Below are 27,705 nucleotides of genomic sequence, written 5' to 3'. Positions count from 1 at the left end.
CAGCATCGTGTTCTTATAAAAATAGAGTGTAATCATCATTTTAATCATGGGATTTTATTAAAACTACTTTCTTTTCATAAAAAATCATTTAATGTCAAGGGACATAATCACCATGGTAATTGTTTGAATACGAGGCAAGTGATGTTCGTGACGTAACTTATGAAAAGGTCTATCCGCGGAAAAATTGGTTGCAGAAGGCAAGTTGATTTTATGGACAATTTACAAGCTTCAATGAATTTTGACAAAGGCATGCTATGTCTTGGGAAATCTGGAGGGTGACAGGGGTGGCAATAAAATATTCAACAAAAACTAAAAATAAAAGACAGCGAATAATTCGAAAACGAATAATTTCAAAATCTACCTATGAGATATTTCCCTAAAAATGCCGAAGAAAAAATATATATTAGTACAAAAATAAGACATGCACAACACCGAAAATTTACAATTGGTTTTAGTCTAAATATCGTTAAAATACGCCCTAAAAATATACTAAATTGTCTACTGTATCATCAAAATAAAGGTTAGAAAAATCAGAATGTATAGGGTGGTCCAAAAAGTTGTGATTCGTGACTCCGTAAAAATTTGTAGTTAAAACGAACCAAGTCGAGTGAGAGAAGTGAGAATTTCTTTGACTTTAGCAAAAAAATGGAAATGTCGTCAGGACAAATAACATTCTGGTGACCACATATTTATTATATCAAGTTGATGAATCGCAAATACAGTGTGTCATCTGCTATCAATAATCAGACGAGAAAAACAGGTGACCAAGATCTGTTCGTTGAGGAAGGATGGCTCTTAAAATTCAACATTCTCAACCAGGTGAGCAGAAATTCGCGTGAAACCTTGAAATTAACTGATTCGGTATCCATCAATTATTCCATAAGAGTTTATGAGAAAAGTTAATTAAGAGTTTATTTGTTAAGTTTTGCGAGGACGTCTCGAGTTCGAATAGTCAATCAAGTTAACTTATTCATTGAGTTGGGCAAGGGCGGCTTGGGCGGCAGCACGTGCTTGTTCTTCATCATAATCGTCATCGTGTTCTTCTTGTGCAAGTTTTAAAGCTTCAAGACGAATTCGTTCTTCTTCTTCTTCAAATTCTTTGGCTCGTTCTGCTTCTAATTGTTTCTTCTTAGCGATTTGTTCACGTTCCCATTCCTGTATAATAAATTTAAAAATATCACATAATAAAAATTTAAAAAACACAAGTTCAAACACCTTATTTATAAGAATATTCATGATGAAAATTGCTAAGAAGTAAGAATATGCTAAGAATGTTACCATCAGGAAATTTAGGCAACAGAACCTAAGAATGCCATCTTTAGGGCATTTTTAACTGTTAAGTGCCAATAATCACCCAGTAAGGCCCTAATACTTTCACAAAAATGCCATTTTATGCTACAGGTGTGCATTACATGTTAAATTTAGGTTGAATTTTAGAATGGCTTTTCCCAAAAGGTTGAGGATATCAATGATGAAGAGCTCGCAAAAGTTTGTACGCCTAAAGTAGTAGCCACTCCGAATGGTAAACACTCATAAAATAGCCGCGGTCTCTTTTCCCTTGAGGGGTTTTGACAAAAACTACCAATAATTTAGATGAATTAAATGGGTAAGCGAAGCATTATGTTAGAAATATTTGTTTACCTCATCACTTTCGATTTCACTTTGTGTTCGGTCGTCAACGACAGTCGGCTTCGGTTTTTCTTCGGTTTTCGGTGCTTCCTCGGCTTCTTTGGCTGCTTTACGTTTCTCTTCATGTTTGCTCTCCCACTCCTATGGAAAGATTTACATTAATAAAGGCCGGTCTCCACTACCGTGCGACATGAGCGAAAACTGTTTGACGTAAAATGTTATTGGTTGCTTGAAAAATGAAACAATTTCATTGGTCGAAATTGACGTAACATATGAAAAAAGTAGAACTTCCTTCAACATTTTTTTTGTTCACGCGAAACTTTTTTATGACGTAATCTTTTCTTCAGGCAAAAAAGGTTAAGAAAAAAACTGTCGCCCATTTCGCATAAAATTGGAGACCGGCTTTAAGTCAGATATTCACAGATATTACAGGAACACAATTTGTGCTGACGAAACAGAATCTACAGAATAATTTTTCAAAATTACGCAGAAATTTGTGTTCTCTCTAGTTTTTAAAAATGATGCAAATGGCGGTAAGAGATAACGTTGAATAATGCGCTGAATGATAACGTTTTAATAAATTTGATGAATTTGAAATCATAAAACTCAGATTGCTGTGGAGCAAAAATGACCATTTTAATGACAGAATATTCTCCATTCTTGCCTCGAAGACTAATAATATTTTGTTCATCCGTTATTTTTTCCAATATACAAAATACACTAGTAAGAAGACCCTTTCTCTATCCAGTTATGTGCAGCAAGGTTTTTAGTCTGAGACGGAAAATGGATTTTACACAGCAAGTTAACACATAATCTTGAAATTTTGGTGATTTATGTAGAATTTTGAGACGGGATAGTCTCTTTATATTTTTTACTTAGACGGAAGAACTTTGAACACTGTATGTTAGGTTTATAAAAGAGATAGAATTTTTTTCTTTAATTGATTCCGCTTTTTTCCGGACAAATAGAAGTGAAGAATGAAACGCCATACCTCGTCAGATTCGATTTCACTTTGTGTCCGATTATCGACTGGTTTTGGTGCATCCTCAATTAGTTTTGGTTCATCCTCAACTGGTTTTGGTTCATCCTCTTCAGCAGCAAGTGCAGCTTCTCGTTCCTTCTTCTTTGCTTCTCGTTGTCTTTCAAATTCCTGAGGATGACAGAAATATTGGGTAAATATTCTCTTAAAGATTTTTGATAGTAAAAATGAAAATAAGAATGACTTCTGATGAAATTTGACAAAGATGACCATGGGCCGTGGTCATTTGAGTAAACCCTCTCCTAATGACTATGGTTTTAAGAAAATAATCATCTCAAAGATAAAGGCTGTTAAAAAGACGAAACAATAACTCGAGCGTACCTCATCTGATTCAATTTCGCTTTGAGTTCGATTATCGACAGGTTTGGGCGCATCTTTCTTCTCTTCGACGACGTCGCCATCATCAGTAGCCAGTACCGCGTCCCTTTCTTTTCGTTTTTCTTCTTGTTTGCGTTCCCATTCCTTTCAAAGAAAAACAACGAAATTGAAAAGTGAAGATATTATACACCATAAAGAGAATAAATAGCTCTAGACGATCAACTTTCTTTCTCCATTTAGATGCAAACTTATTCGAACTTCTATTATTCGAATCTTTTTATAATTTCAAACTTGCTTCTAGTCTCCGTCAAGGGAAAAAAACTTTCTGTAATACGATAATTGTTACGGGATAATATACGATTTGTATTAGCAAGCTGGATTATAATATCATTGCAAAGTGTTACCTCGTCCGATTCGATTTCGCTTTGTGTTCTGTTATCAGATTTCGCTTCTTTCTTCGCTGCCACGACTTTTGTTTTCGGCGTCTCGTCCTCATCTGACGAATAATCGTACGTCTTCGTCGGTTTGCTTTTCGTTACGACGGGCTCATCTTCGTCGTCGTCGGAAAAGTCGTACGTTTTCGCTTTTCGTTGAATGGTTGGTTGAGAAGAGGAATAAGTTGATCCACCACCGACTGAAGATGCTAGATGGTCAGAAATGAATCAGAAGAATGCTTTAAAGGATTAATCAGATGGTCCGAGATTTTAACTATACCTATATACGAGTCTGTGTCAGGATATTCCAGTTTGAGATTTCAAAATGTATGCTCTTTCCACCACGAGAAGTCCCACTGTTGTTTTTCTAGATTTCAGGTCCCTGAGAAGCCAGTCGGAAGGAGAATTACTAGTATATTTCAGGGGATATATAGAACTTTCTTTAAGATCAAAAGCAAGTGTCATTGTCTCTGATTTGCATTTTCATCTTTCTTACCGAAAATTTAAATGGCATAAATAAAGAAGATGCCTCAATTAATAAATAGAGTAAATATCTATGATTTCATTAAATTAGAAATGAAGTTTAATCAAGAATGCCAGATACTGGTTTATACCTTATTATGATCTTAAAGTATTGCCAAAAAAATATAGTAAAACAAACAAAAATTACAGACCTCCAGTGCTTGAAGATGCAGTCTTGCTTTCCAATGCTTTATAGTCTTTGGAGATCTTATCTTGTCTCTTAAGCAAGGCTTGTGCTTCCATTCTCATTTCCTTGATCACTTCCAAGAGATGACGAAAATCATTGGTCGTTTTGTTGTGTTTCTTATTGATTCGTTCCACCGTTTCACCCATGGCTTTGGTACGTTGGTTTAATTGGTTAAGGGTTGATTCTACGGCTTCCATCATCTCGAGTTTTTCTTCTTTTTCTAACTCGTCAAGTTGACTTGATATACGTTGACTTGAGGTACTTTTGGTTCGTCTGTAAAATCAAAATACAGGGATAGTTAAGGAACTATTGTAAAAAAGCCTCGGAAAACCTAAACAAAACTTAATAGAATGCCTAAACCAAAATACGTCTTTTATAACCAATCTGTAGAGAAAATCCCAGAATTGGGATATAAAAAAGATTTGCTTGGGATATACGAAAATCAAAAACTTAAAGACAGAAAAATGTCAGATCAATCCAATCCAATTTCTAGTCTTATCGATATCATCACAAAAACACAAAATGATCCATCCATCTCAATTTTCTGTTTGCCTGACATACCCTGCAAACTCTTGTAAATTAGATTTAAGAATGAGAAAGGAGAAACAATTTAAACGTTTTCTGAGTTGTTGTTCGTAGAGTTGAATGAATTGACTGCAGAGCTAACTGAGCAGTATTGTAATCTTGTTAATAAAAAAAAGTTTGTCAAAAAAAATTCATCAAGGACAAGTAAAAGAGAGATGAGATGACAAGCCGATTGTTTATATCATAAGAAAGAATCTGACATACAGTGTTCAATTACAACTGCAAATAAAATATTTAAATCAAACCTCTATAACTCGAATGCCTCCTCAAGTCGAACAAATTTGTGTTCTCTGTAGGGGTTTGAGTTATAGAGACTTCACTGTGATATACTGTAGATAAACATAAGAAAAACAGGATTTGCTAAGACTCAGATTTTCCAATGCGAAAGTTTTAGAACCAAGCCTCGTACTGGATTATATACATACATATATGAAACTACAAATCGTCAAGTCAATAAAGAAAGTTCATATGTATAATTCACTGTTCGATAAACTGATGTGCTGATGAAGAACTTGAAAGACAAAAAAAGATTTTCAAAATTACATCAAAGGTCAAAGATATAATTTCCCATATACAAACCCGAAGAAGATGGCTGTCAATCAACTTTCACTAATTAAAACCATCAATGAAACTTCAACTCAACCCAACATATTGTACTTTACAAATATAATTAGCATTATCACGACAAAATAGTCTTAATAGAACCTTTTCATCCCGAATTAAGACACGCTATAAGCTAATTAAATCCAACTTCGTTTTAATCATAGTAAACAGCAAAATGGTTGTTAATAAAAAGTCTGACAATCTAAACTATGTGAACGACACGTAGAGGGTATCCGAGAAGTTGATGGATTGACAAGGGCGGATAATGGATATACACGATTTTTTTATAAGAACAAACTATATAAGAACATAAGGCTTCGACGGCCAAAATATTAAGAACAAGCAAGAAACATTTAAAGGCTTTGTAGGCTCTAAAACACTTAATTTCTTAGGAAAATGGACAACAATTTTCACAAAATGGTGAAAATAAGAACACGTTAAGAACATTTCTAGGCTTGAAACTCAAAAATTTAAAGAACATCCTAAGGCTTCAAAAAATTTTGGATGTTCTTATAAAAAAACGTGTAGTGGCGGGTGGTGAATATAATAGTGGCGGATGGGAAGCGAGACGCCCTGTTTTAACACATATGACCATGTCACGTGTAGTGAGCTTTAGAGTGTCAAAAGAGCTAGAGTTTGGTAAAGTTGTGTAATGATTGTAGAGAATTTATAATTCCAAATAAATGACTACAATACAAAAGACTGGCGAAGCAAAGCAAGGTTCTAACCCTCAATGATGAAAAATTGGAACAGCTTCGATCGTTATTCTTGCCTTCGTAAGAAGCGTACTTAAGTAATTTTCTGAATCTCTCACCCTTAAATAATATTTCAAACTGTCTTATTAGTCCTAAAACCATACTTTACAAAAATTCGTTCAACTGCGTGAGTACCACCAAAAACAAAGCCCTTATCAAAATTTACAATAATGCTCAGTCCTCCAATTGATTTTCTTTGATTTTTGAAAAAAGTCCTACCCTTAGAGAGACTTTTTTACACCTTTTTCTTTCGAAATCTAAAAATTTTCCGACCCTTAGAGAGACTAATTCTAAAGTTTATGATTTTTCGACCCTTAGAGAGACTTTGAAAGGTAAAAAACCCGACCCCTTACCGTCCGCACATACCAAGAACCTATTTTGCCTAAGTACCACCCACCCCTACCCCCCTACCCCCCCCCCCCCCCCCAGGAGTAAACCACACTTTTAAAAGATTGGTCCAACTGAGAGCCACTAAAGCCCTTATAAAATTTACAACAATACTCAACCATCCAATTGATCTACCAAACTGAAATCAAAATTCGATCTACCTTAATCAAATCAATTCTGATGCCAACCTATCTGCAGAATTTGATTGATAAAAGATGGCCCGATGTAGTTAATCTAATCATAATCATTGAGTAGGTATTTTGAAAATGGAATTGGATAATCTCTCTAGTATACATTTTTTATAAGAACATCCTAAATGTTCGAAGCCTTCAGATATTCTTAACTTTTGGAGTTTTAGAATAATGCTCTTAAACCAGCTTAAACATGTTCTTCTTTTCACCATTTTGCGAGTATTTTTTACAATTTTCCTCTATGAAATCGGGTGTTTCAGAGTTTGCAAAGCCTTAGCCATCGAAGCCTCATGTTCTTATAATATACCTATGTTAGTTTTTATAAAAATACAACGTGCAATTAGAACGAACATTCTGCTCATGAGAAGGACCTTTTGGTTATGGAATATAAACTTTTCGTATAAGAACAGTTTCACAAGAACACGAGGAATCAATTCCAATAAAAACTTAAGAAAGTTAGAACAAACCCAAACTCAAATTTCAGAAATTGATATAAATGAATTTAAGTCAATAAGTCTGGAAAGAAAGTATATTAAGAACAATTTAAGAACATCTAAGCATGAAAACCTTACCACAAAAAATAAGAACCACAGAGTCTCAGCCGAAATTTGCTGATCCTTATAAAAAAGCATGTACATTCTTTGGTGGATCAAGGAAATACATTCTTGAGATTAAATAAAGAACGTCGCATTAAATTAAGACTACAGTATGTTTGTCCGTATCAGGGACTTTAAAATGGATCCGATATCCGATTTGAGAAAGATCTTGCCAATGACGCGCGAAAGTTTGAATCTAACAAAAAAAACCTAGTCTGTTAGGACTTTCAAACGTGCTACTCTCACTGGCTCGACTTCAGTATCTTTTACTCGTAGGCCCAATTGTAAACATCAAAAAAAAAATCTTTTGATATAATGGACCATTTTTGAAGTCTCCATTCCAAACTACTCCAAATTCTTTAGCCTTTAGCCTTTAAACTCGTGACCACGCCCCTTGAAATAAAAATTTCAAAAAATGAAAATAGAAAACCTAAGATATTCACCCAAGGAGAAAGTGTGCAAAATTTCAGCAAATTCAGATTCTGTCAACTGAAGTTGACAACTGATTGAAGTTGTCTTGCAAAAGTATAGATATGCTTAAAAAGTTAACAGGTGTCAAGAGAAATTAATTAGTTGAGATTTAGATGCATTCACGCCAATACATACACTAAGAACATCTGAACGACTGAGCTTTGAGTTGGATTCAAATCAGGGGAGCTCTTAGTATAACAAGTATTCGATCAATTATTGAGCCACTAACAGCAACACGAACTCTTGCTGTGACTTGTTCACGCAATGAGAGCGCAGTACCGAGAGAACAATTCTGTAGAAAAACAATGAAATGCAAAAAAATGAAACATAAAATATGGCCTTATATTATAAAGCAAAACAATATATCCAGGTAAAACTGAGCATGGCAAGGAGCTTTACTGAGATGGGCGGGCTAGACAATGATTTAAAACTTGAACATAACTGTGACATACAGCGCCCATCCATTTAAAATTCCATTCATGGAAAGGAGGGGCATGCTAATAAGTAAACACAGTATTTAAGGAATCAAGACGAATTAAACAAAGAATATACAATGTAATTTTTTTTACTGTGCTATTTACCTAGAATTAGCATTTTGCAGATTTTGTTGTTACAAAAGTGAGATGCAAAAAACCGTACATTAGAACATTTAGTGTAGACATCTACCAAATTTCAAACATAGTGAAAAGTAAAAACCTTAAAAAAAGTAGAGCCATCATATGAAAGAAACAGGAATGATAGATATAGATGTCTCAAGGAGCAGAACAGCCGCCAAAAAGAATGACCTCTTCACTTTAAAGTTAGTCATTCCTGGAAAACATTTGATTACATAAGTGAGACACGTGTAGCTTGAATGAAAAGGATAAAAGATTTAAGACAACCCTAAGAAGATAATATCGTGCTTTAAATTCTGTCTGACTGTATTTTTAACCAACTCCATTTTGACCTAATAGACAAAGTATATAAAATCTAGATAAAAAGAATGGCATCTAGATAGATTATCTGGATAGACTAAACTAAAACATTATGCAAAAATATGTCTCTGTTTCGGTTGACATCCAGAGATCACATTTTTAAGATTGAAAAGAAACGCCCTTCACAAATATGTGCTCCTCACAAAAAATTTCAGTGCTTTTTTTCTAACGGGATGAAAAATGTAACCCAGGCTATTATTTATTTATTTATTTAAAAATGTAACAAAGATACAGCCAGTCTCTATACAACTCGAACACGAGCAAGTATTTATTCGAGTTAAGGAAAATTCGAGTTATGGAGTAAGGTTATAAGGCATTGTTAAGTGAAGAGATAAGAAAACTTGTTAGGAGACATTCGTGTTATATAGGTTCGAGTTAAAGAGACTCTACTAAATGGTTGGTTGAACAGTTTTTATCAGGAGCTCCAGTTGCAAAACACTGGGGCGAATTACAAGTTTTTTATAAGAACAAACTATATAAGAACATAAAGCTTCGATGGCCAAAATGTTAAGAACAAGTTAAGAACATCCGGAGGCTTCAAAAATTTTGGATGCCCTTATAAAAGAACATGTACTTAGTCCAAATACCGATAAAGCAGCCAAAGACATGGTATGGTGTAAAATAAAAATGATCCGCTCAAGATACAACAAAGTTTTTGATCAATCACTGGAAAACACTGACTGAGTGAACCCAGCTGCTGATAAAATAGCTTGCTCTGGATAATTTCTTCAAAAGAACTCTTCTTAAATCGAAATTTTGTGAGTTAGGGCTTGCCCACACAGAGTAGAAAATCTTTTTGAAATAATTTATTTTTCATTTATTTAGCCTCCAAATCTTATGTGACTTTTCTCAAAATTACTTTAATAGAAATTGTTTAAGATGCTTGTTTCTTAGATGTAAAAGGAATATAAAGAACAAAAAAATAAAAAAATAAGAAAAATCAAACTTACTTTTTCTCAGAGTAGATGCTCAGGAATTCTTCTTCACTGTCCGAAAAAGCAGCCAAAAGATCGTTGTCCGCTAATTCTGAATCGCTGGTGAAAACAAGATCACTACCAGAACCACCACGGGTCAGATATTCAAACGATGCTGAACGTTCAGTTAGAGGTGAGACGTCAAAAAGTGAATTCAAAGATTGTGATTCTCTTAAACGATGATGCTTTTGATAACCATGTCCTAGATAATCATTGGTCAGTTCTGAGTCCTCTTTAAAAGGACTTTTTGTTGAAGACTGTGAATAGCGTTGTTTCTTTTGATTGATAATCCCAGTTAAGTTACTGCTTTCGTTATTATTGTTATTTATTGTATCCACATCCATGTTGAGTTTAGTGTATTGTTAAGATGTATTTTTTCTCTCTTTTTGATACAATCTTATAAACTCATCCCTTTTTTGTATTGTTGTATTTTTTTTTGTATAATTTATAATATATTATAAAATCGATCAACAAATCTAGATTGATTTTCTTTTATGATAAATGTTTTAAAAGTTTGATGAGAAAATCTCGATAATCTTTTCTTTCCCTTTTTATATTGTTATTTAAAAGGAATGACTGTAAATTTTCTTGTTTGACGTTTTTTAATGTAATCACAGTATGTCAAACATTTAAATACCAGAACTGCCAAGCTGACATGTACCAAAATTATAACAGATGAAAATATACCACACAAATGTTCCTCTTGTAGAAATAATTAACTGTGTGCATACCTATAATTGGATTTGTCCTTTTGGGCATTCTTCTATAAAAGAAGGAACATGATTATTTGTATAATTATAATCACAATCAAACAAAAAGTAGAAAAATTATTTCGCTCCCAACACTATTTAAGAGGTATGTATATCAAAAGACAAGAAAAAAATACAGTTTTGGTACTTTCGGCTGTAAAACTGAAAAAGCAAAATGGTTTTCAAAGTAAATTTTCAGTTTACATTTTTTGAATACATTTTAATGGATATTCTTTAACTTATGTTTTAAAAATCAATATATACATTGAAACTATACGTGTTTCTCTAAATCTGAGAAAGTCTTTTAAAAAATCCTCCAATAATGGGTTTATTCTTTTGCATAATGTAGTTTTTAGGGAACCATTTTTCTTTTGTTCTTGCTAATCTTGACATCTTGTCGTCAATATCTGTTCAATTTGAGGATGACGTCCACAACATTTTCCTTTGTAAATACGTAAAATGAAAAGTCTCCATTTCAAAAAATAAGGAAATACAGGTTTAAGAAGGTTGTAAAGCGATACTCTCCCGAACAACCCGATGTAATATTTATAAGTTCCATGTTTTTAATTTGTTTGCATTTGTTTGTTATATACGGAATGACAAAATAATGTCCATTTAGATGATATCATGAACACCAACAAGTATTGACTTCAATTCTATGTAAGAGGTTCGATGATGGATGACTCATGTTTGTTTATATTTGCAAGGAATAGGGTGCAGTATTCGCTAAACGTCTCATACGCCTGAAAAAAAAATTTGAAAATCAGACAATCATCAATGAAAGTGAGAAATGGAGAATCCATAGAGAACCCCATTACCCAATCTAAGTTTTCTCTGTAGTACGCAGTAGTAAGTCACAGCTACAAACTAGGGGTTTCCTCGTTTCAAAACAGTTTTTTGTTCAGTAATTTCAGATTGTTCACGTAAAATATTGACGCAGGTATGTGATTAGGGATTATCTTGAGGGAACTAATTCTGGCGAACAGTAAAAATTCTAGAAAAAGGTTAAATTTGGTAAGGAGTTTATTTTGACGAGGCAGCAATACGTTCTAAATTAGGCTAATTTTGGGGAATTGAGACTCTTATTATTAATCAAGCCATTCAATTTTGTTTTCTCGGCTGCAACAGCAAATCAAAAAAAAACCAACTACTTATTATTAAAACTACAGACCTTGTGTTTCTGTCTTGGTCTCTCAGTTTCTTTTCCATTTCTGCGTCTGTCAGTGTTTCGAGATACGGACACCATTTATCAATATCCATTCCAGTGCGAAGGGCAACTTCAACTGTAGGTAAAGGATGTTCACTAAACACGTATGTTTTCTTGTTCCAGTTCAGTTGGCCGCGTATACTGTAAGCAACAGCTGTAACGAATTCACCACCTAGACCGAGTTCTGTACACAAAGAGAGAGCGAATTGTTCTGGGTTGTTTAGAGGATCTGACATGTCCCATTCGAATTGATCTTGTAACGAAACATTACCGACATGAAGATTCAACTAAAACGTAAAAAAAAAGCTGTTTAATTACTTTTGCGAATAAATAATCCAAACTGAAAGCGATACTTCATTTCAGCTATTTCAAAATTTTAAAATCAGGCCAGGAAAATTCTTTAACTTCTACAAAAGAAAATTCAATTTTAAAAGAACATAAGGCTGAAATTTAATTTAGCCGAAGCAAATTCTCAAAAAAAAGAACGAGCTGAGCCTAAAATTTCAGAAATTGCTGAGAAATTAAAGCTATCAAAGTACTCTTTTAGTCTCCATAAGTAATCGAACCAAGCAAACAAAGAACACTTGAAACCTATAAACCTCGAAATATTACCAACAGCCGAGGCTGAGCCGAATTTATTGGTTCCTATAAAAAAAAGTACACACCTTGATTACCACTCTTTGGTCAGTCATTTCAGAGAGCGTGATTTCCGATTCTACACCATGTTGCTTGATTTGCTGCTGCATATTGGTGACGATCAGAGGAACAAAACTCTGCGTTGGTAAATCAAGATCGTCACATAATACTTCTGCAAATGATTCCAATGTGATCAGTTTCTCTGTAAAGGAAACGAAAAGAGAGAGAGAATTAATATTAATATCATACTTTTATATTGGGTTCAGATTTAGTATCTTTCCAACTTTACAAAATTTCTGCAAAATATAACAGATTTGTAAGTCTCAAATCGGTCTAAATGTAAAACACCTTCTAAACAGCACTCTGAAAGGTAACAAAGCCATAAGCAATGCACAGTAGCCTCACTTTAAAGGGGCCAGCTATGTTATATAGTGTAGCTAATTCTAAGAAGAATTATATGGTAATTTTAAAACGTCGCAATTATAGTCAAAATCACCGTGGTTTCGCATGAAAACAAGGCGAATTTACTTGTATTCACCAAGAAGATAATGTCAACAAATTTATTGAAAATGAAAGCAAAACCTCAAAGAAAATGAATCTGAGCTTGTTCTCCTGTGAGAGAAGTTTGTTGTTGGTAACTGCGATTTTTTCAAATATACTCTAAGAGAGTTTTCTTTTCAGAATTACCGATTCTTTAATAATACAATAATAACTGGTTTGGAGGTCAATACGGTAAAATATTGACCGCAGCCGAAGTACAGACCGAGCTTGCGAGGTCTGTGCGCAGGATAAGGTCAATATTTTACGTATTGACCAAGAAAACAGTTATATTATTGTGTTTATTAACTGGTGAACATTCTTTGTGTGTTTCTGGCCAAAAAAATGCATTTTCCATGATTTTTTCGTTTCTTTTTTACCCAATATTTTCTTTGATTCATTCTGACGTCACTTTCTTATGGGAAGTCATTGCAACGAACGTCAGTTTTTTAAATCATGTTCAGACTGACGAAACTTTTCTATAAAACAAATTTCCCTTTTCAAAATCATCGTCAGTATGACCAAAGCACTGAAGTGGTCTTTACCGTATTATATTGACTGCTAGAGAACCAATTAAAATAGCGAATTTTCTTGTATTGACCGACTTTTACTTCAACCAGTTAATAACACATTATAACATTCTATACCGATTCTATAATGTAATCGTCAGCCGTGCAAAATTACTCGAATCTGATTGGTTTAGAGGAGTGCGATTAATCGTTAATTGCACTATTACCACTTTTTGCACTCTTCGGCGGGGGGACACTTTTGTCCCCTTATTCTTTTCTCTCCCAAGTCCTGTGTCAGAGACTTTTTTTACTATATAATAAAAAACAAAGACATTTTTTTTCTTCAATATAAAAAAGAACAAAGAAATTCGCTTTGTGTACATAAGTTGCATTGCAATTCGAATGTCAAAAATGTTCCCTTTTTCTAAAAAAACTATGATTTACTAATGATTATTTACTGACGATTACCTCGGAATCGTATGTTTTGTCGTGCAATTAACGATTAATCACTCGTAACAAAGGAGAAAATTCCGTAATTTGCACTCGTTCTTCGGACTTGTGCAAATTACTATTTTCTCCTTTGTTACTCGTGATTAATCGTTAATTGCACTCCAAACCATACGATTACTAGTACTTAATATAAAAACTAGCTGGTTATTTCTTGTTGCTGTTGTTACAAAATTCAATAGTTTCTTGTTGTTTGTTACCTACCATTTTTGTTCCATGTAAATGTGTCACGAAGTTTCTGCCCATCAACTTCAATATCGAGTCGTATTGGGATGAGTTCTTCATTTTGTTTAGCCGCTTCGTGTATAGCTGCCATGTCATGATCATCGTAACTAAGGGAACAAATTAAGAGGTTTAAAGAGTCAAATGCTTAATAAATATCGATTCAAAATCACTGCTGTTTGGAAGGAAGACTACAAGAGGCACTTCATAAGTTATGTGCAAACATTTCAAAATTATTTCTTTTTAAGGGGTTACCACTTAAGAGCCATTTTTTTTAAGAGTCTTCAGGGTGTGATACCTCATCCTCTTGGATTTTGATGAAATTTTGACCAAATGATCCATCACACAAGAAAATAAGACCCTGAAAATTTCACCTTGATATCTCAAGTAGTTTTGAAGATACAGCGTCTCAAAGATAGGCTACTAAGCGGAAATTGACCCCTAAAAATCATGAACTCTGGTGGGGAGCAGATTTTGAAAGCCAATGAATTTTTATTCAGTACATTAGAAAGCTGATTTACAGTTACAGTGATTTCAAGAACTTTTTGTAGGGAATCAGAAAAAATCAAATTGAGTCTCCCAAAATTTTCCCCAAAAATCTCTAGCACCTCCTGTAGAGGGCTTCAAACGTTTGTGTAATCTGGTTTTGGAAGCACTTTTAGCTGTCTGCTGATGGTCCTTGAGACTTTTTTTGAAGCAAAATTTTGACCTGGAGTGGTTTACTGGTGGGTTTTTGGCCACAAAAATAACATTTTCAGGATTTCTATTTTTGCGTAACCGTCAAAAATGGCCCGAAAAAATTGCTATTTTGGCAGATCTGGAGCAAAATTCAAGATGGCGTATCTTTTTGAACCCCCTACAAATTTTTTTGAAACTTTCAGTAATGCTTTCTTAGTAGGTCTAGTTTATAACCTCAAAAAATCTCAGTGGGGCCTTGAAGTCTCTTAAAGATATGATCGATTGAAAATTTGCTTAACTTCGTTGTTTTTTTCCCTCCTAAAATGCTAAATCAGGCCCACTTAAGGGCTCTAAAGGTAAATTCTTGTCAAAATATTGGTTGATCTTCTCTAGCCACTAATCATTGGCATTAAGGGAACACTGTAAAAAAATTCAGGTCATTTCCATTAACAGATGACATTTTATGACTGTTTCTTTATTTTTAAAAGTATAGAATTATGTAAAAAAATGAGACTGACATCTGGCCTTTCCTACCATTCCAGGGCCTATATTTTTCAGGAAAAGCCTCAACCTTTCACAGTTTGGTGAATATTTTCTTAATATAAGCAGTTACTTCAACTAAATGGGTTTAACAGTACTTAATTCCTATTCAAAAACTTTTTAGAGACTCATTCAGAAATCCTACTTTGACAATAATTTGCGCTTTACCGCAAAATTTCTAAGTCCAAGTGTCGTGATTAACTTAACTTTAGACTGTCCAATATTTCTTGTCCAGAAGATTTAAACATCATTGTTTGCAGTATCTCATAAAATATCACCCTAGTAATGTTGCTTAGTTATTTAAGAATCAACAAGTAAGGCTGTCAGTGTACACAAATATAGAGATATTGGACAGTCTAAAGTTAATCACGACACTTGGACTTAGAAATTTTGCGGTAAAGCGCAAATTATTGTCAAAGTAGATTTCTGAATGATCTAAAAAGTTTTTGAATAGGAATTAAGTACTGTTAAACCCATTTATTGAATAACCTGCTTATATTTTAAGAATAATATTCACCAAACTGTGAAAGGTTGAGGCTTTTTCCTGAAAATATAGGCCCTGGAATGGTAGGAAAGGCCAGATGTCAGTCTCATTTTTTTACATATTCTATACTTAAAAATAAAGAAACAGTCCATAAAATGTCATCGGTTAATGGAAATGACCTGAATTTTTTTTTACAGTTGTTTCCCTTAATGCCAATGATTAGTTGGCTAGAGAAGAGCAACCAATAGTTTTGACAAGAATTTACCTTTAGAGCCCTTAAGTGGGCCTGATTTAGCATTTTTAGGAGGGAAAAAACAACGAAGTTAGCAAATTTTCAATCGTCATATCTTTAAGAGACTTCAAGCCCCACTGAGATGTTTTGAGGGGAAAACTAGACCTACTAAGAAAGCATACTGAGTTTCAAAAAATTTGTAGGGGTCAAAAAGATACGCCATCTTGAATTTTGCTCCAGCTGCAAAAAAGCAATTTGTGCCCCCATTTTTTGACGGTTACGCAAATAGAAATACTGAAAATGTTTATTTTTTGGCCAAAACCGACCAGTAAACCACTCCAGGCAAAAGTTGCTTCAAAAAAGCTCCAAGGACCTCCAGCAGACAGCTAAAAGGCTTCTAAACCCAGATTTACACAAGTTGAAGCCTCTCGGAGAGGAAAGATTTTCGGGGAAAAGTTTTGGAACTCAATTTTTTTTTCTGATTCCTACAAAAAGTTCTTGAAATCCACTGTAAATCAGCTTCTAATTACTTGAATAAAAATTCATTGGCTTCAAAATCGCTCCCCACCAGAGTTCATGATTTTTAGGGGTCAATTTTCGCTAAGTAGCCTATCTTTGAGACGCTGTATCTTCAAAACTACTTGAGATATCAAGGTGAAATTTTCATGGTCTTATTTTCTTGTGTGATGGATCATTTGGTCAAAATTTCATCAAAATCTAAGAGGGTGAGGTATCACACTTTCTTTATTCTGAAGATTTTTAAAAAAAATGGCTCTTAAGGGGGTCTTCCTACTTCTTACTTATACCATGCATGATTCTACCAGGAGTTAAATTTATAAAAAAAGACTTTTTAGCAACTTCCAAAAAACTAATGGCTGATGTATACAAAAAGAAAATATCCACTACCAGCCAATTCCAGATGGCTTTTACTGGAGTTCTAGCCCCCTATAAATTCAGTGCTCCAAAATACTGGTTTCATCCTTTTGATTCTGTTAACCAGAAAAAGAAAGGCAGGATTGTTGATTCCACATAAATTAGCTATTAATCAACGAACTATTTCTAATCTAAATCATTGATCCCCTCCTTACCTCATCATTCCTTTCTCTTAATAAAATAAAGAATGACAAAATACAATGCATAAACAAAAAATCATTTTCATAATTCATTACATGTAAAGCAGTTGAAGCACTCAATTTGAGAGCCCATTGAAAAGAGCTGTATGTCACAGAACTGACTTGCTACTTTTTTGATTTCAAATATAATTCAAACATAAACAAGCTAGATGCTGAATGGACCTACCTGATGATGAAAGTTAGATAGCAATGCGAGGAGAAAAAAATCAGTCAGAAAATATATCGTTTAGCGAAAATGCATAACGCAATAAATTCATCATTGATTGTTGATGGGGGGAGAGGGAAGGGTTGTAGGGAAAAATTAATAGAAAGTTCTGTCGCAAAAATCAGTTTTTTATTGGAATCAGCTTGATGCTTGTTATCAATAATGTTTTTGTGTGAAGAACATAGAAATACAAGGAAACATATAATGAAATCTGCAAAGACGGTTGATCGGATTCAACCGGAAAAAATTTTTTCCTCAAATCGAACTCGGCCATGTTTTGAGCATTGCAAATCGCATCGTTTCTGCAAAAAATCAGAAAAAGCTAAGAGAAAAATTCGAGAAAATGTAAAAAAAAAAACGGTTTTTTTCCGGCATATTTTCTGGCATTTCCGCCGGGAAAAAATATTTTTCGAAAATCGGGCTCCGTCACTTTTAGGTATTGTCATTTGGCATCAGTGTGGCAAATTTCATGAAAAAATATAAAGTACAGCTCGAGAAAATTCAAGAATAACCGTTTTTTCCGGCAAAATAGGCTGTTCCGGCGATTTTTAGAAAGTTCCGGCTTCAAAAATCATTTATGACAATAAACCATGCTTGATGGTGGGCATTGCTATCAATATGTTTTTATGGAAAACAACGAAATATAAGGAAAAGGTCCGATGAAATCTGCAAAACGGCGATTTCCAGGATATTTTCCGGCATTTTCAGCCGGAATAGAATTTTTCTCAAAAATCGGACTAGGCCATGTTTTAACATTGTAATACGCATCTTTGTGCAAAAATCAGAAAAACTAATGATGAACTCGAGAAATGCCAAAAACCAGTTTTTCCGGCATTTTCCGGCATTTTCGGCCGGAAAAGTACGTTAATTGAAAATCAGGCTCTGTATATTTTAGGTATTGCCATTTTGCATCAGTGTCAAAATTTCAATGAAAAAATATAAAGTACAACTCAGAAATTCAAGAAATACCGCCGTTTTTTTTTGTTTCCTTCTTTTCCGGCGAAAAAGGCTGCATTATGCTTGCCTTGGGATTGCTACAAAATAATGTTTTTTTGTGTGAAAAAACAACGAAATATAAGGAAAAAGTCCAATGAAAATCGCAAAAACGGCGATTTCCGGATATTTCCGGCATTTCAGCCGGAATAGAATTTTCCTCAAAAATCGGACTAATCCATGTGTTTTAGGCATTGCTAATACGCATCTTGTGCAAAAATCAGAAAAACTAATGATGAAATCTCGAGAAAATGCCAAAAACCGGTTTTTTCCGCATATTTTTTTCGGCCGGAAATGAATTTTTTTCGAAAATCGGGCTCCGTTTTTGGGCATTTTGCATCTTTGCAAAAAATCAAAAAAACTAATGACAATCCTGAGAAAAGCTGGTAACAGACGGACAGACGAACGGACGAACGGACGGACGAACGAACGGACATCGGTTAATTTATAGGACCTCCGAGGTAGGTCCAAAAATTGATAAAATCAAAAATATAAATACATTGGTAACTCAATTTCATTTCTATTCTAAACAAGATTTAAAATCTGCTGTGACATCGCTGCTATTGAGACCATGAAAAATGCATTTTTCGCTGTTAGCAGCCATAATAAAAAAAATATAGTAAGAAACTGTCACATAAAACATCACTTCATATCACTTAAAGTCCGATTGCTCTACATACAGTTAAGACTAAAACTCCTATATCAACAGACATCAAGATTGTGGGATTTGGAGTGCGGGTCAATTTTACTTTCGTTTTTAGTGGGCTGCTCACCCATAGTTACAGGGATTTGTGCCAAAAACCAAACTTAGAAAATTTTCCAAATCTTCCCCATTTTAATTAAACCATATGCACTTTTTTGCCCCAAATCTTCAAAAAAAAATATTTATGATAGTAAATTCTTCAATTGGAGGATTCTTTGCAGTACTTTCTTAACAATTTAAAGGGACATAACAGTACTTGCGAAATTTGTAAACAAACTGTATACAGTGGATAAAAAATCAAAACAAATGTCACATGTCAAAATAAAAAATGAAACCAAATATGGCTAATTTTGATTGTTGAATTGTTTTACAAGTTTGTTTTGGACACGTGATTTTGATGTTCTCTTTAATGAAACGTGGTTCGCGCAATGTTTACATTTTACTACTTTAATGTCCCTTATAACTCTTGCATCAAATCGCTGCTTGTTTGAGAGAATTGAAGATGAGAAAAAGCCTACACCTACGCTGCTTTAAAAAAGCTGTGTAAACCATAGCACCAACAGTGCTTCAATGAGCACAGAACAAACTGTTTAAAGCTCTGAAGCTCTATAGCTCTAAAAAAGCACGAAGGTTGTAATAAAATCTTACCATGTTGGAAATGTTTTAACTCTTTTTTGGCCAACACGATGCCTACTGATAGGTGTACCAGCTGGAACAGCGTCCAAATGATTAGGACCAAGAGTTGGTAGAAAAGATTCTTGTTTTCCAGCAGTCTGTCTTGTTTTGCGACTACTGGTAGAGGGTGAATCTCTTGCAGCAGCAGCTTGTTGACTTTCAGTCTTAAATTGGGCATCTTTCCCTTCAATTAAATCATCAATTTCTTTAGCTCTTACAATCATTACATGTGCTTGTAGTGGGTGGTTTGCATATTTGTGCATCTTTTTACGTTCTTCTCCACTGGCCATTCGTTTCCATAAATAGGGATATCTTTTGTAAATAGAACCCCTCATCATCCGTAGATAGGTTCCAACTTCACTTCCAATCATGAAAAGTTCATCGCTACCCTCACTCAGTTGAAAAGATTTTGGCTTTTCGCCATATGTTTGAAGTGGTGGCATTTTCAAAGTTTTACTTCAGTAGTTACTCAGTTTCCTCTGACGAATAATGAATCCAGCCAGATTGCTCAAATAGTATAGAACAGTGAATAACAATTCCAAAGGAAAAATGTACAATTTTACCACAGTAAATGTTGTCTTTGAAGCAGAAAAAAGGTAAGATTTACAAACCTCCAAAATGTTGGTCTTTTCACCAACTCACAACTCAGATTTTGCCGCAATATTGGTTTTTGGTTTATTCCGTGCATGGCTGAACCCTACTGCTTGACATTCCATTTTATCCGGAATAGTTTTTCTGTTCCGCTCATCCCCAGACTACGGAATCAGACCGAGTTAGACCGCGATTCCCACTTTTCTAGACCTTTCAGTATTTTCCTTCAAAAACACAAAAACCCGACAAAAACTTACCACAAATGACTCGAACATTTCTTTAAAGGTTTCTGTGGTACGTTATCATCCTCAATATTTTCAACATTTTCATCAATCGAAGATTTGTCTCCTGTGTTCTCAATCGCCTTTTTGTTCGTTCTTTTGCTTTTTCTTTTGTCCTCGGAGAATTTGGAAGATGGTGGTTTGTTGATCAGAGAGACGCTATTCATGACTGTCGATTCAGGACACAAGTCAGCTGCATATTCAACCTGACGAGTCGCAAAATTCAAAAGTTTCGGACAAAATTCATAACAAGTCTCTTGTTTTGCACGTCTCCTGGCCATAGCTTCAAAATTTCTTTCTTTTGCACCTGGCAAAAAATCTAAATTCTCTCGTAGATTAGGTAGGTCTTTACTTTGAGCTCTTGCCCTACAAAAGGCAACGTTAATAGCTTCCTTTGCTTCGTTATTTTCGGCAGCAGCTTTGGTATATTTGTTGCGAAAATGCTCTCCTTGACCAGTCATAATTTTCATGGCTTCGCTAGCTCTCACTACCATAGTCCCCATATTAGTTAAAGACCTGTGTTTTCTCATACTCAATCCACTTAGAATACTTCGTTCATCTGATGTTAAGATTCTTCGATGCATTGAAGGGTATTTCTTGTAAAGAGCACCTTTGTAGTAGTTCATAAATACACCGACATCACTTCCGAGCATGAACTTTTCGCCATGCTCTTCCAAAAGATATATTGTTGGATATTTTCCATTATAGATTTCTCTTGCCATTTTCCAATTCAATGCCAGGCGTCCTGATCCTGTCCTGATTTGATTTTTTTTCTGAATTTCGGAATTTATTTTAGTCATTCCAAAAACATTCGAATTTTGCGGTTCAAAACATTCGAATTCCCCAAAACATTCGAATTCGAATTTCGAACGTTTGAGTGTTCGATTTAGATTTTCCCGCGCGCGCAAGTGGAGACCGGCCTTTAGATTTTCCCGCGCTCTATTCGTAAACAAAACACTTTGATGTCTTCATTTTTTGAAAAAAGGTAGCAATAAAGAAAATATCATATGCAGAAGAATATAAGGAGGAGATTGATACTCGGGAACTTTGCAACTAAGGTTAGTATTTTGTATTACAATCTGTCAGTTCTTCTTATTAAATATTTCCCTACTATAGGGGAATATTTGTTAAAACGGCCTTTTTCCGTCTTTTCTTCGTCCATTTTCGATGTTAATGTTTTCTTCATTCGTGCTGCACATTATGACTAGGCTCTTCAGTCACGTGACTAAAAATCGTCTTGAAGATTTAGCGGGGAAGAAAATAGTATCCTTCTATCAAAATATGGCAGGGGTTTTTACCAGCTAAAAGCAAATAAAACAAATGATTGTGTGTAAAGCTCAGAGGACTGCCTGAGTTTCTCTCGTGTGTGCTGAATTTATTTTTCCCATAAGGAGGTGAGCATAAATTTCTTTCTGATTTCCATCATGTATATATTGTCTAGATATTAATGGTCAAAACTTGGAAAAGCTTGCACTCTTCTCAGTGCCCCATTTTTAGCCTTGATGCCAGATGCTAAAAAGAAAACTAGATCATAATAGATGCTTTTACACCGTCAGGCACATCCTGGCAAATGAACGGGGTGAGCATTTGCATGCGGTTGGCAGACAATATCATCCACCAGGCAGTTAGTCACACTAGGAAATTAAGCTTTCAGAAAAAACAACATCAGTCATCTACAGGATACATTTCAACAACAAGGATGAGAGTTACCTGAATCAAGTTTGCAAGACAATATTAATTAAAACTTGAAAGTTGGAAACAAAATAAACCGTGCAACAGCCAAAATCAACCAACCAAAATTTGTCATTCAATTCCCGAGACAGCGCTTCGATTTTTAAGGCCTTGTTTATACGCTAAAGTAAAAAAAATTCCGCACATGTAAATGGTCATTGCTGAGGTCCGGGCAAAATTTCCGGGAGATAGCCTATCCGGCGGTGCGCGGATCTAGGTGGGTTTCCGCCTCCCCCGTAGATCTTTTTCTTGGGAAGTTGATCTTCAATTAGTTTTTCAAGGTTGGCTTGGCTCAAATTTTTTCATCTATGGCTCAAATTTTAGGCAATTTCTCAAAGTTTTTTGAAAATGTTAATTTCATTAAAAAGCGCCGGGTTATTTTTTCACGAACCCCTTTAGAAGTTTTGCGGCGCATTTTTTTGCTTGAGAGTCAAGTAAACGATATAGCGCTTTCGCAGCATTAATCATTGATACGCATTTTGGCGGGACGCTAGTGTGACTAACTGCCAGGATGCAAGTGAAATTTTTCAATCTGCGGACCTAGACGGGGGTTCGGTTATTATCAGTTAGGGTTAGGGTTGGAGCTCGAGAGTCACAATATAAGGCCGAAGGCCTTCTTAGGGGCATCCGTACCCTGTGACCTAACTTAGGATCCCGTAGGGATCCTTGTAGGGGCACCGGTAGGGTTGGGAGCTTTCTTAATAAAGGTCTGTAAATTACACGCTATAAGTATTTGTGAATGACAACTTTCTGCCGTGTCTCGTTGGCGCAAGCGGTTAGGCGTTGGGTTTGTAAACCAAGGTTGCTTGCATTTGGTGGTTCGAGCCGGGGTCGGAGACCAATTTCACCGGTACGGTCAAATTTCAGAAAAATACTTAGAAAACAGTTAGAAACACTAGAGGAAGTCAGAAAATCAGGATAGAAGATAGGAAAGTAGAAAATAGGGGGAAAATAAGAGAGGATGCATCCTGGTGGATGATATCGTTTGCCAACCTTTGCATGCGGTATTCGTCACCCAGTGTAAATGAGATAGGACGCCTCAGGCTAAAAGCGTGAAAATGAATAAAAATGAACTTCGAACTGAAAAAGGGAAAAAAGTAAGAAAACTGGGAACTTTATTTTTTCGTTAAAAGCCTCTTCAATCTTCGAAGACAAAATTGACCCATGGAATAAAAATTTCATCTATGCAGTTCTTTGAAATGAAGCAAAATATTTCCATATCGGTTCAATTAAACTGGGTATTCGGCGCTATTACGTCACTTTCGTTTTCGACCCCGTTCATTTGCCAATGGTCGCAAGTGAAAAATACCCCGTTCATTTGCCAGGATGTGCCTGGCTGTTTTACTCCCTGTTTACCTTTTTGTATGCTCCCCTCCCTTGTATCTTTTGTGTGCGCTCTCTGGGATCCTTTGGTACGTTAGGACCCTGCTGACGCACCGTACTGTCTGGTGTATTTGTTCGGTGGCAAAAAGTATCCTTTCGCTACACCGGACAAAATAAGTCCGGTGTTCGTTAAGTCCGGTGCGTCGGCATGGTCCTGGTACATTTTGTGTGGTCCTTTTTGTACACTACCCATGTTCCTTTTTGAATGCTTTCAAGGTACCTTTTGTACGCTCTCCGTTGGTCCTTTTTGTGTGTTTTTGGGTACCTTTTTGTACGCTCCCCGTGTACCTTATTGTACGTTGTTCCAGTGTATCTTATTGTGCCGTTCCCCGTATACATTATTGTACGTACCCCATGTACCTTATTGTACGTTCCCCAGTACCTTATTGTATGTTCCCTGTGTATATAACCTTATTTAGGTTCCCTTTCCCTGTAGGTTCCCTTGTACCTTATTGTGCGTTCCCCCGTGAACCTTATTTTTTTATGTTCCCGTCTACCTTATTTGTATGTTACCAGCTAACCTTATTGTAGTTTCCAGTGTACCCTTATTGTATTCCAGTACCTTATTGTAGTTCCTTTATGTACGTTCCCAGTATACTTTTTATTATATGTTCCCCGTGAACCTTATTGTACGTTCCCAGTGTACATTATTGTACGTTCCCCTTGTACCTTATTGTTGTTCCTTGTATTGTACGTTCCCCTTGTACTTATTGTACGTTCCCCTTGTACCTTATTGTACGTTCCCCTTGTACCTTTAATTGTACGTTCCCTGTGAACCTTATTGTATGTTCCCCGTGAACCTTATTGTATGTTCCCCGTGAACCGTGTTGTATGTTCCCCGTGAACCTTATTGTATGTTCCCAGTGTACCTTATTGTACGTACCTTTTTGTACGTTCCCGTAAACTTCTTTAATGGCTCAGTTTATATGCATGGCAAACATAGCTCAAACCATCAAGCAGAGTCTCACCCTTTTAAAACCTTTTTTTTTGGGAGATTTCAGCGAATGACCACACATTTGGCATTGATTACTGTAAAGAGATTATTTTCCCATTATGAAATTTTGAATTTTTCTTTCCTTTCACATTCAGGTGCCAGGATTACAAATTCAACAAAAGTTTGACGACCTCTAAAGCTGACAATACAATGTAAACTTGCTGGCAATGATGTAATGATAATGTTGCACACAATGAAAGAATATGAACAAAAGATAAACATTCATTCTTGCAATAATTGAACCAAGGAACTCTATTGTTCCAAGATGTGATTTAATGATCAATGATACAAATGTCATGGAGTTTTTAGTTTATCAAGACACAAATTTCACAAAAAAGTTTGCTGGAAAGTGTTGTAAATATTCAGCAATACTGTAACTAAATGTGACAATTTCAAGGTTGACAATTTGGTATATTATCACATGAATACTAATGTAACAGATGTTATGCACTGGAAATCTAAATCTGTAAAGAAGGAGATCCATTTTTAAGTAACTTTTTACTTGTGGATGGTATAAATATGGTGGTTTAAAATATTGATGACAAGGAAGTTTTTCATATGAAACTAATGTCTACAACATATTTCGATATCTCCCAAATTCATTCATATTGCCATATTTCCATATTAGTCCCTTAGTAGACAGACTCAAGATATTTTGGCACTTTCTTACTCAGATGAGTCTTAGAATAATATCAACTTGTAAATCTAAGATTTTATTTCCTTAATGAAGGTAAAAAACAATATTAGTTGAATAAAATACATTTTTCTTTGTGTCAAAATGGTTATCATTTGCATGCAATTTTTTAACAAGTTTTTAGACTTATATCATCTGTGAACATGTACATTTTGTTTGCATCGGATATTGCTTAATATAAAGGCTTTAATAAATCTAAGTTACTAAGTTGGGGCTTTAGGATAATCTGTGAGGTTCGACTGCGACTACAATCTATGCTCTGAGCTATTGGAGGAAATATTTAACCACATCTTTGTGGCTCTTGTTTTAAAAAGCATGGTACCCTCTTGGTACACCAATTGGGTGGACCCTGCAAATTTTCATCTTACAGATCCACTGAATGAAATGTTCTTTAAGCTCCATCAATGCACAATGAATACCAGAACGGTGCAAAATGTCATGTGGTTAATGGGCTCAATTACAATATTGCCAATGCAGTAAAAGGTACCATCATGGAAAATTCTGCCAATTCAATAATACTTGTTTATTAGACAATCCTTGTCGGTATGTGAGTAATAGTATTTGTATGGCAATTGAAAACACATTCAAATGTAATTGTCATTCGGGATATTTTGAGAACGCTGTGAAAATAAAGATGTTTGCTATTTTGATAATCCTTGTCAAAATAATGGAGCCTGCAAGAGGAATGGGAACCAATCAATGGAATACACGTGCAAATGTAGTGGATGTTTTACTGGTACACAGAATGTCAGTCGAGCCCAGAGGGCCTGGTATTGGTAGTGGATACAATTTTTTTGATTGCATTAGTAGTGTTAGTGGTGCCTGGGCTGGTTGTATTAATGATCTTTTTCAAACGACGAAGAGGCTATAAGAAAACTGAAAGAGATGATGAACTGGGCGTGTCCTTTAAATAAATTCAAACACTGTTATTCTGTATTTTTGGTCCAGCGCGCAGCAGAATGGACCTTTAAAAAGCAACTGATCGAAAAGATTTTGTCTTTGTCGGGGCCTGTGCGCGCAATAAATTAACAAGTCCAGGCTAAACCAACCGCTGATCTAGAATTTTTGCCCCGCCTACCCGCGCGATGTTTGACCTATGTTTTGGATTGAATTTGGTAGTAGAGTCAAATTCCCGGTTAGATTAAAGGGTTGTTTCAGGTAGGGTTTGGGCTAGGGTTGGGGATGGGAGTTAACCCCTGGTTAGGGTTTTAGCCCCCGGGTAGAGTTTGGAGTAAATACCATGTTTTAACCAACTTTGAACTCCTCATTGCAGTTGTGACTCGATGTCCGAGTGGTTCGAATCATAGGTGCTTTGTATATATAGTGGGTTCGAAACAGTGGCAAAAGTTTCGAAATTTCGGGAAATGCATCAAAAACTTTCAAAACTTAGTAATACAAAGAAAGTGTCAAAGAATAGAAGCTCAGAGTGGAGGATGGGAAGGAAATTAAGGAACCCAGCACGAACGACATTCGGTTATTACCACGTCAGCTGGACCTTCACGCCGCTCCGGCTTCTTGTTGTTTTAAGTCTTATTCTGGTCTTTAAATTTATACTACTTTGATAAATCATAAATCTAACTTTATCAAGTCATCAGTAGAAAGTTTAAGTTTCTTCTAAAAAAATCATCTAATATAGTTTAAATATCGGTTTTAATGAAATTTGTGGCGAAAAGTGGTACACGAATATCTACCGCTATCGGTACACCAATGGAGTACCGCATGTTTTTTTAAATAACCCATAAATTACTTTATTGTAAAGGATTCGTTGGGAAAGAGTGATGAAAAAACCACATGGTGACAAAAAAAATTTTTATGGAAGATTATTTTTTGACCGTCCATTAAGTAGGGGTGCAAAATATTTTTTGTCGTATTTTAGAAATACTTTTTCTCCTGACCCTAGACATGAAATTTGCACCAAAAGTTTTGTCTGCACTGCTATTGTAAGAGTCCAATTTTGAAAACAAATTTTTTCAAGAACGTGACTTTTAACCCCATCCAGTAAATAGGTTTCTTGTAACCCTCAAAGTTTTACAAAATGAACGCGTGTACTAAAAAATAAGTTACAAAATAATTTACAAAACGTATTATAATTATAAAACTTTTTAAAGTGCATAAAAGAAATGTCAATGAGTTTATAGTGAAGTATAAAATAATTTACTTAGTTTGAATGAAATCTCTCAACCACTCGCTCCCTAAACGTCTCTCTTCCGACAAAACGGATATTCTGAATTATATGGAAAAATAAACAGTGGCAATTTGTTCGAGTTAAGGAAATTTTGAGTTATGGAGTTAGTTTTATAAGGCATTGTTATCTGTGGGGACCATAAAACTTGTTCGAGTTAAGGAGACATTCGAG

At 35.1% G+C, this 27,705-nt stretch overlaps 2 protein-coding genes across 3 annotated transcripts; both read right to left on the bottom strand.

Annotated features, from left to right (window-relative positions):
- Positions 1–348: 348 nt before the first annotated feature.
- LOC136823766 (caldesmon-like) lies at positions 349–10,331 on the bottom strand. The gene is made up of 7 exons (XM_067079936.1): positions 9,642–10,331; positions 4,095–4,402; positions 3,391–3,629; positions 2,990–3,130; positions 2,621–2,779; positions 1,642–1,770; positions 349–1,155 (listed from the first exon to the last, which is right to left on the bottom strand). Exons 1-7 carry the CDS (start codon positions 10,007–10,009, stop codon positions 967–969), a joined length of 1,533 nt encoding a protein of 510 aa, XP_066936037.1. The 5' UTR covers positions 10,010–10,331; the 3' UTR covers positions 349–966.
- A 234-nt stretch (positions 10,332–10,565) lies between these two features.
- On the bottom strand, positions 10,566–21,332 carry LOC136823759 (SWI/SNF-related matrix-associated actin-dependent regulator of chromatin subfamily B member 1-A-like). Of its 2 annotated transcripts, none has more exons than XM_067079929.1 (5): positions 19,649–20,340; positions 14,015–14,142; positions 12,287–12,459; positions 11,586–11,908; positions 10,566–11,157 (listed from the first exon to the last, which is right to left on the bottom strand). In XM_067079929.1, the coding sequence occupies exons 1-5, from the start codon at positions 20,116–20,118 to the stop codon at positions 11,109–11,111; spliced, it is 1,143 nt and encodes a 380-aa protein (XP_066936030.1). In that variant the 5' UTR covers positions 20,119–20,340; the 3' UTR covers positions 10,566–11,108. The 2 variants fall into 2 exon arrangements, with proteins under 2 accessions (XP_066936030.1, XP_066936029.1); XM_067079928.1 differs by lacking the exon at positions 19,649–20,340 and adding an exon at positions 20,524–21,332 and having other exon boundaries at positions 10,797–11,157.
- Positions 21,333–27,705: the final 6,373 nt, after the last annotated feature.

Source organism: Clytia hemisphaerica, unplaced genomic scaffold (genome assembly GCF_902728285.1).
Source record: "Clytia hemisphaerica strain Z4C2 unplaced genomic scaffold, Clytia hemisphaerica genome assembly, whole genome shotgun sequence".
NCBI classification, from domain to species: domain Eukaryota; kingdom Metazoa; phylum Cnidaria; class Hydrozoa; order Leptothecata; family Clytiidae; genus Clytia; species Clytia hemisphaerica.
This window is presented reverse-complemented; position numbering and strand designations above follow the sequence as displayed.